The sequence below is a fragment of the Pygocentrus nattereri genome, chromosome 19, assembly GCF_015220715.1.
Source record: "Pygocentrus nattereri isolate fPygNat1 chromosome 19, fPygNat1.pri, whole genome shotgun sequence".
Lineage (NCBI taxonomy): Eukaryota > Metazoa > Chordata > Actinopteri > Characiformes > Serrasalmidae > Pygocentrus > Pygocentrus nattereri.
In genome coordinates this window covers 27,588,099-27,598,098 of record NC_051229.1, presented here as the reverse complement: position 1 = coordinate 27,598,098, position 10,000 = coordinate 27,588,099, and the positions used below count along the sequence as shown (strand labels likewise).

Genomic DNA, 10,000 nt, shown 5'->3' with positions numbered 1-10,000 from the left:
GAGAGAGAGATGGAGAGAGAGAGAGAGAGAGAGAGAGAGAGAGAGAGGGTGGGAGAGAAAAGAAACAAAGTATTGCAACACAAACGCTCCCGGATGTCTATTCAGGAAATGTCCGTCTTCTCGTCAAGATCAAAATGTAAACAAGTTCCGAAGCTATCAGCCAATAGCCGGGGAGAACCCGCTGCACGTTTAAATGGAACACATTTTAAAGCGATATCAGAAGAGTCGCCGTTATCGGGAGAACGTCTCTCAGCCAATTACACTGCAAGGTTGAATTTATTGCTAAAGTACAATTGCTAAATGTAAAATGTTGTATATAGTATAAAAGCATTATATATAGTATAAAAGCATGAGTGTTCCTTCATAGGGTGAGGGCGGCTTTCTCAAAGCCCTGACCCCCACCCCCCACCCCCCACCCCAATTTACTGTGAGAGATGCCCACGTCGGGTCAGTGGTATCCATGAAGGACTGTAAAAAATGAAAGACAATCAATGTGTATTATGAAATATTGATTTCAGTCAGTTACTTCAGTACAACTCAGAACCGATTCTGAGGACGTAGTAAACACACAAATGCGACTAGAATGAAATACAGAGCCATGTATTTATTTTCAATGTTTATACTGAGTTGTATAGCAGACGTTATTATCCGCAGTGATTTATTACACCATCTGAACGTAGCTTTAGGACTCCAGCTCAGGGACTCTACACATACAGCAGTGTCAATTTGCCACGTACCACATCTAACTAATAATAATCCATTCAAACATTCCAAAACCAATTGAAAACCGTTGAAGAGTCACTGTTAGATCAGCGTATCACCATGCAGCAATGCTTTTACACTTCTGCATCAAATTATCGGTGTTACTCACCCTCCATTATGGACTTGGTTTTAACAGGACTTGATAAAGTTTTCTGTCCTCTTCCTCCTCGTCCTGACTGGGAACCAGCACCTAGAGGGTTAAAAACAGAAAGAAAGACTCAAATTTGAAAATGAAGGTAATTCACAGTACTGACAAGATTGGGTCTGTCGAGTTTTTCAGTGCTATCAAGGTTTACCACTTCAAAAGAATACCATCTACCAACAAGCTTGGAGAGCCTCCCTATCAGCATGTTTCAGTTGGAGAGCCTTACAGACTCACCAGTAACATTACTGGGAATTTTAATACGGGGTTTGCTCTTTGAACAGCCTGAATTCTTTGTGTCCTTCACAAAGCTGGTGAAAATCTTAGTTTTTTAGATTTGAGCTTTCTTTTATCACTACAGCAACAAATCAAATAAAATCAAGGCAACAGACTCAAATTTATCAGTTAATATGCTTTAAAATCAGATAATAAAAAAAAAGATATAAAAAACATGTTTTACTGCCTTTGCTGGATCAGTTACGGCTTTATCTTTTACCGTTACCGTTACAAATAACCACTGCTAAATTAACGTGACTTTACCTCCAAAATGTGACGTCATTAAATATTGGGGATCACACGCTATTCAATTTTTTAAGTTGTTGCTGAACCAAACAGAAGTCACTTAACTTTTGAGTTCTCCCATTAATAGGAGACCCAAACAAACAAACGTGGAGCTGCTGCTGCTGTTTTCTCTCCCATCTGTGCTGAATCAGTAATGAAGCAGCAGGTAAACATGTTTAAGTGAGACTCATAGATTTAAAAATGTGTTCGGTATATAAACTCAATTGTGCCTTAAACTCAGCTCATTAAAAAAGCTTCACTTCACATGCGAAAGACTTTTCACCATTTTTCTTTGTTTACTTGCTGTATTTTCATCTTTCACGCTCTCAGTTTCATTGACTGGTCTGGTAACAATGTACTCTGCAGGTCCAGTGGACTGCCAGTTTTTGGGAGCTACGGATATGGTTCTTGACTTGAGAGAAGTTGTGAACATCCCTGTGGTTTAGATCCCTAGCAATACACTGCAAAAACACTTCAATGTTCATAAATGTCTGCAGCGGCTCCATCACCACTAGCTCCTCTTTTCAGTAATGGCTAATGGAGCAGGGTCTGCGGTTGACTCCTTCATGTGTTTGGGCACCACTATCACTAACAAGCTCAAATGGGACCAGACATCACTGCAAAAGACTGTTCCTCCTCTGTCATCCAAAGAAACTCAAGGTCATAAAACCCTTGTTAGTGCAGTTTTATCCTCATGCTCTCTTTCACGGACTGTTATGGGTGCCTGTCTGCATATGTCAAGGTCAAACTATAATAGACTGCCAAATCAAAGGGCAGGTGACTGGATGCCATTTGGCCTCTATCACAAACTCGCACAACTTCAGGGATTAAGAAACATGCAAGAAATTTGGCCTCAGAACATCGGCTTCTGACCCTGTCATGCAGAACTAAGTACTTTAACAGGAACGGCTTCTTTACTGGAGCTGCTGCCTTGATTAATCAACGTTCTGAATGACCTACCCTGCAAAAACCCACCTTTAGAATAAATATGACATCAAATTTAGTTTATGTGTTTAAAGTTTACACTGTTCAACACATCGGAGCAGAAACTGGTCTGCAGAGGAGACAAAGTTCATGCTCTGATCTTTAAAAGACGGCGGTGGGACGGACGTCCAGCTTATGTGTCTCAGAACACGAAGTCTTCCTCTCGGCCTTCTTTAATAAGGACATGTGAAGGACGTTTTCCTGAGTCTGACGTCATTTTAAAGCAGTTAAAAACACAATCACTGCTCACTGCTGCTCATCTCACTCTGACTGGACTCACATAATGCTGGTTGTCATGGTAACGTCTACACGGAGTGGTTCTCTACACATGTGCATTATTTTGGATCGAATTACTTGTAGTGAGCATGTAAATAGAGATTTTCCACCAGGTTGTTGAGTAGAGTGAGAATATAAACACCTCAGTCTGAATCTATAATCAGAATGGGTTCAATCGGATCGGCAACACTCTGTGCGTGTAAAGACAGTCAGTAAGGTGTGAGTGAGGGTGATCCACTGTCCGAGTGCAAACACACGGTCAAGGAGATTTCAGAAGAAAAAGTTCATGCTCATCAAACTGGAAGAGGCTGTAAAACAATTTTTTAAGTTTTTGGACACTAATAATCACAAACCACTCCAGCGAAACGTCTAGAGATCTGCAGGCCTCTCCTGGCTAATAACAGTGCTCATGAAGTAAACACTGGACTAGAATATCGTAATGAAAGTCACAGCTCCCTCGGATCACTGAACAGCTATGTGATTATACAGTTCTATCAGATAGTAGAGTTGTTGATGCACAGGGGTAAAAATGCTTCTTTGTCTTTTCCTCAAGACCAGACAAGCCCATCTCTGACGTACCCTCAGTACCTCTTGACGGTAACTGGAGAGGAGGTCAAATCACAGGAGATCCAGCAGTTAATGAAACGAAGCTCTACAGATTATTGCCTTCATATACTGCTAGAAATGAACGCCACTCATTCTGAAATCACTAAAGTCAATAGTGTGAAAACACATCATGAAAGGCATCCCAGAAAGGGAAATCATCAAATGAGTTAACAAAGCTTGGTTAATCTCTTGCAACATCTAAACTGAAACCAAGCCTGGGAGAAGATGTAATTTCTTCTGATTTCATCTATTTTTGCATATTTTTCACCCCTAATGGTTTTGGATCTTCAAACATAATTTAATATAAAACAAAGATGAGTAAACAAAGATAATATAAAACAAAGATGAGTAAACATAAAATACAGTTTTCAAATGATCCAATACTAACTGGCTCTGTGTGAAAACAGTAATTAACCACAGCAAATCAAACTCTACTTCTGCAAAGTGTCACATAGCCATCTGTTTGGCATTGGGACAAGAAACCCAGTGGGAGCCATTATCTCCAAATGTTGAAAACTAGGAAATGTGATGAATCTTTCCAGAAGTAGCCGGCGTACTAAAATTCCTCCAAGAACACAGTGAAGATGCATCCAGGAAGCCACAAAAGAGCCCAGAGACACCAAAGGAACCGCAGCCCTTGCTCACCACAGATAAGGTCAGTGTTCATGATTCCACTATTAGAAAAAAGATTGAGCAAAAGTGGTGTCCCAGGGAGAAACATTAAAGTGCACCCTATTCGCCAAAAATCACCTTGATGACCCGAACTCCAATACTCTGTGGACAGGTGAGTCAAAAGTGAAACTTTTCGGAATACATGGTTCCTGTTACATCTGGCATAAAGCTAACAGCATTCCACAATAAGAATAAGTCAAACATGATGGTGGCAGCCTGATGGTGAAAGATATTATTAGCAAATGGTTTTGTTTGTGTATGATGAGACTTTCTGGCCTGGCTGTCCCATTGCAGCTATGAGGCCGACTGCCTCAGTAACTCTACACAACACTATGAAGCTTCCTAGGCCGGCCACCTGAGCGACTCTACATCACACTATGAAGCTTCCAAGGCCAGCCTTCTGAGTGACTTTACGTCACACTATGAAGCTTCCAAGGCCAGCCTCCTGAGCGACTCTACGTCACACTATGAAGCTTCCAAGGCCAGCCTTCTGAGCGACTCTACGTCACACTATGAAGCTTCCAAGGCCAGCCTCCTGAGCGACTCTACGTCACACTATGAAGCTTCCAAGGCCAGCCTTCTGAGCGACTCTACGTCACACTATGAAGCTACCCATTCCCTACTTTAGTGGTCATTGGGGTCCTTATTAAGGGCTCACTCTCAAATTGAGGCTTTTAATAATGCATTTTTATGCAAGAAAGGTGGAACAACCAAACATACCTTCCATCATCAATTTAGCTTGATTTCTTTTAAGTTAAGTGATACTTTTTTAATCCCACAAATGGGGAAATTCCACCTTCGCATTTAACCCATCCGTGACGTCAAACACCACATACACACTAGTGAATACACACACACTAGGGGGCAGTGAGCACACCCTGGGAGCCCTATCCACGGCACCCGGGGAGCAATTAGGGGTTAGGTGTCTTTCTCACCTCCAAGGACACCTCCATCATGTGTTGTCGGCACGGGGGACAGAACTGGCCACCTTCCGGTCACAGGGCCAGTTCCCTAACCTCCAGTCCACCAAAGTTTTCTGAAGTTTCCTTCAATCATATCGGTCTGACTCAGTGCTGCTCACAGCAGGACACACTCAGATGTACATGACTCGAAAATCAAATAACAATGAAAATCTCAAGCATCATAAATGCTCCCCCACAGTGTGTACCTCTTGAAACGGCTCTTATTACACTTTATTTAATTATTTGTGATGTATAAGTTATTCAAACAAACATTGAAATTCTGTCAAAAGTGCAGATTTTTAATGGTCAGGCTATCAAACTGCACAACAAGGTGACAAAACATGTAGGCAAATGTCCTTAGGAGAAAGGTTTCAGTCCCACCATAACAAACTTCTTCCTGTGACTTTTATGGAATACTTCCTTGTGCATATAGTTCTGTTTGTTTGACATGGAAAGAAACATATAAAGAATAAAATCCGTAGGCAAGTGATGATATATTTTTTTATCATAATTACCTAACCTGTTATCACAGTTTTATCACTGTTGTGTGTTTAAGTATATGCACAGTTGAGCCAAAACATTATGACAGATGAAGTGGATAACATTGATTATGTTATGTATTGGTCCTAAAAGGGAAATTGATTTTACTGCTTAACTATACCCGATCTGGGAGTAGAACAATGTCACCAGCAGAGCAGCAGCACCTGGGCGAGTGGGGGGTTTAGTGATTTACCTAAGGACCAGGAATACCTAGTCAGTCATGGGAATTGAACCCACAGCCTTCCAGTTGATGGCTCACCTCTCCTACCGCTAGGCTACTGGCCATATTATCTGTGAACTGGCACACATCAAGGTCTGAGATATATTAGATGGTCAGTTCTTGCAGCTGCAGGAGAAATGAGTGGGCGTGAAAGCTTGAGTGAATTTGACAAGGGTCTAATAGTTATGGTCAGACATCGGGATTGGAGCATCTTCAAGATGTCAACATTTGTGGGTGCTCCTGAAAGTACGAGTACCTCCCAAAAGTGATCCGAGGAGGAATAAACCACAGACCAGTGGCATGTTGTTGGGTGCCTGAGGCTCATCAATAAGGGCAATGAAGATTCTGTCTGGTCTGGGCTAATATGGCACAAGTCGCAAAAATAAATAAATAAATGATGGTTACAGAAGGAAAGAGTCACACACATTGCATCACACCCTGCTGTGTATGGGGTTGTGTAGCCACAGACAGGGGTGATAGTGGGAAAAATTCCTGAGCCTGAACTTTTTTTCTCTGCTCGGGAGGTGAGCAGGGTGGGGGTGCTATGTATGCGACACAACACATAACTTGTTGGCCCCTGGGCGCAGATATACGTCTATGTATAACCCTGATCTTCATTACTGTCAAAGAGTTTTTGCTTTTGAATTAGTTCCTTCAATGATAGATTGTGTTGAATTTTGTTGAAATACATGAACAACATTCAGACATGAGATAAACAAACCCAATATAAGCCTATATTTCAGAAGCTTGTGCAGATTACCAGAACTCTTGGGACTAGCAGGCCTGTTCAGGAATCCATACCTGTTTTTAACTAGTCACATACCTTATTGCTTCTATAGCATAGGAGACTACAGATACTACAGCCATACCAAGAACGCTCAGCAGGTGGCAATAACAATACTCCAAAGTAAACTAGGAATTGATTAGTAGCCTAACCATTGACTAAATGACATGAACAAGGAAACACTCATTTCTTTTAAAAATATAATAGCAAACTATGCACCATTTATTTTAAATATTTTGAAACAGTTACAGTGCAACAAACTCATAAATATTACTACAGCCCTAAAATTACTATTCAGTTCCATTTTCCCCTTAATATAGGCTTAATATAGGCTTAATATAGTTGTGTTCCATGGCTGAGTTTATACGTTTCGCGTTGACAGTGGAAAAAAAAATTGCACGTGTATTTCCCGGGATTTCCTACTGAATCTATCAATTTGTTTGGTCAAAGCAAGTCCCGCCCCCCCGTTTCTGACTGGCTTAATGGCTAGTAGGCTCAGCCTTGGTGTTGGTTACAGTGAAACCTGCGCATGTCAGCGCATGTCAGATCAAGAGAAGTGTCAGATCCTATGGTCAGATCACGAGGCCAGGGGTCGGCAACCCGCGGCTTGGGAGCCTCTGATGCGGCTCAGCTTTTGAAAATAATTAATTTAATTAACGTCTATTATCTTTGAGACTTAAAAAAATGTTCGGGCGGAATATCACAAACGTCCGGTATTTAGTTTCGGTTCGCTTGACTGACATGTCGGCGTCGTCACCCCCCACCCGGTCGCTAGAGTGAGATGTCGTCGTTTTAATATATTATGTGGCTCTCACTGAAATACATTTTCCAATTATTTTGCTTTTATGGCTCTCTGAGTCAAAAAGGTTGCCGACCCCTGCACTAGGCGAACCTTTTTTTTTTCTCGCAGACACGTCGGTACGCCGGAATTACGGCGTGGCGCCTGAAAACTATCAGGCCTGCACAGACCAGTTAGAGCGCCCTTACTGACCCCTGTATACAGGCAAAAGTGCCTACATTGGATGAACGGGCATTGGAACTGGACCTTGAAGCAACACGCCTGGCTCGATGAATCCCGTTTTCTTTTACATCACGTGGACAGCCAGGTGCACTGTTTACTTGGTGAAGTGATGGCACCAAGATGCACTGTGGGAAGAAGACAAGCCTCTGGAGGAAGTGGGGTGAACTGAGCAATGTTCTGCTAAAGTTTGGTAACAAAAGCAGAATTTCACACTTCTGTGAACAGGGCTCAAGCCTCTGTTGTCTGCTTAAGGAGGGAAGCTTGACTGGTTGACCTATTAACTATTGACCGTTGTGATGTGCTAGGTTGTGTTTGCAGGCCTACAGGTAAAGTGACAGTGTCACAGCCTCACACTCTTCTTTCCTGTCCACAGCGCCTGCTCTCCTCTTGTCAAAACTACATGCTGCATTGCCAGAAATATTCTGACATGGTGGTTCTTGCTTCATGTATCCTCACTGGTTTCCACCAAAGGATAGGAACCATCGTAAGAACATCAAGGAACCTTTTAGAGAGATCTAGAATTAAATATCAACAATATTGCAAACACTGTTTTTCTCAATTGCTAAACAGGACTGAGCAAAATATTGTTTATTGACTGTTGTGATGTGTCATACTGCAATACCGACCTTTGCAATGCTGATTACGCAGAAAACTGCATTATGCAAATGAGACAAATTGGTGCCAAATGCTGTTTTGTGACCTGGGAACATCCTAACCAAACCTCAGATGATCAACATAAGTTACAGAAACCTACTGTGCTGTATATTGTAAATATCTTCTCGAGCAATATTACTGCCATATTGAAGTTTGCAGGCCTACTGGTAAAGGTACAGTGACATAGCCTCACACCCTTCTTTCCTGTCCACAGTGCCCGCTTTAAGATTCTCTTCCTTGTCTGTAAAATGGAGATTAAAAATACGAAGAAGTCTCAAGAAGCACTTTGCCACTGCTGTTTGTAAGCCACACTCTGAAAGCCTCCCACTCCTGCTAATCACCTGCAGTCAGGCTTGGCTACTTCACAGCGGTAAAACCTGACATTTAAGAACGAGTGAAACATTAGAGCTGTTTCCAAAAATGTCTTCTACAGCTTTCACTTCAAGTAGGGTACACACATTTTGGCTTAAAATTGTGAGGTCTGGCTTTAAATGTGCCACTGAGGTTTGTCCCCTATGTTATATATAAGGAGTAAAACTGTTTTTAAGCAGATAAAAAGGCGCATTTCCACCAAAGTTTCTGAACTTCTGAGGAACTGGATTTATAGACATGTTTCTATAAACCTTTGTGGAAATAATGTGTTCTAGAACCATTGATGTGTTCCTATGATGTCTCTGAACTCTTTCAAGAACCAAGCATTTTGGAATTGCAGACACACTTCTAAAAAATTTTGAAGAAGTGAAGTGTTCCAGGATAGTAGGCACGTTTCCACAAAGAATCCGGTACCATTTCAGGAGCCAAAGGTCAAAAGGTGCTCCAGGTCAAAAGGGCCTCATTACAGAGAGAGCTGAGATTGTTCTGAACACTTTAATGTGTAACATGTGGGTATCATGTCATACTCAAGAGCCGTTAAAGGAGAATTAAAAAAATATATGCAAAAATCAAGAAAATGCCCTCAGACAACAGAGGGTTAAGCTGAAGAGGCAAGTCAGGTGTGTGAGACCAGAAGTGACACAAGACTTCTGGTGTGTGTCCTTAAACGTTTAGAGACACTTTGCCTTGTTTTCACACTTGAATTTTCTCACCATTCAATCCATTAAAACTATTGATGATGGTTTAAACATCTAAAAGGTTTGAGTTGCATGGGCTCTAGCACTATTTCTAAGCTAATCCAGTACTTGCACAAATATTTACGTGACTGCTTGTCTTTAATTTGTTGCGTTTCTGCAAACTGAAAAATTTGCATCAGAACATTGTAAAAAGCTTGATGTCCCCAAACTTTTAACAAGCAGTGTGAGCTTGTGTACCTCTTGCTCTTCCTCTTGCTGTAGTGCTCTGGCCTCTTCCCCCTCGGCCTCTGGCCCCTCGACCTCTTCCTCGACCTGACGGCGCAGGGGCTGAATCTTCATCTGACTCCATAGTGATGTCAGGTAGCTCATCAGACAGGTCAGCATCGTCTCTGACAGAATCGCCTCGGCCTCTGTGGGCTTTCGCCCGACTGATAGCCTAAACAAAACATATCAGTGTACTCAGTGGAGAGTATAATGAGAAGCGCAGATTTGTTTCTGCACGTTTTCGCACAATTTTCTGTCTTTGTAGTAAAACCAGAGAAAAGAGACTTAGCAAATTTTATATTGAACAGTAATTTCAGCTGACCATTAGTATAGACACAAATGACCGACAGACGACTGATTCTGCAGGTGTTCCATGCTCCCTTAATTCTGAACACATTAAACTGCTGTGAACACGTAGGTCTGGTTGAAGTAACTGGGGTTTGCATTTGGGGTTTCATTGATGTAAAAGGCACAAAATCTGA

General features: G+C 41.8%; 1 protein-coding gene across 2 annotated transcripts in view; it reads right to left on the bottom strand.

Moving 5' to 3' along the window:
- mre11a (MRE11 homolog A, double strand break repair nuclease) overlaps nt 1–10,000 on the bottom strand; it is a 106,433-nt gene that overhangs the window by 14,777 nt on the left and 81,656 nt on the right. For both annotated transcript variants that reach the window (XM_037530938.1, XM_037530939.1), the window contains 2 exons: nt 9,492–9,690; nt 872–952 (listed from right to left, as the gene is read on the bottom strand). In XM_037530938.1, coding sequence (XP_037386835.1) covers nt 872–952; nt 9,492–9,690 — 280 coding nt within the window. The remainder of the gene's footprint in view (nt 1–871; nt 953–9,491; nt 9,691–10,000) is intronic.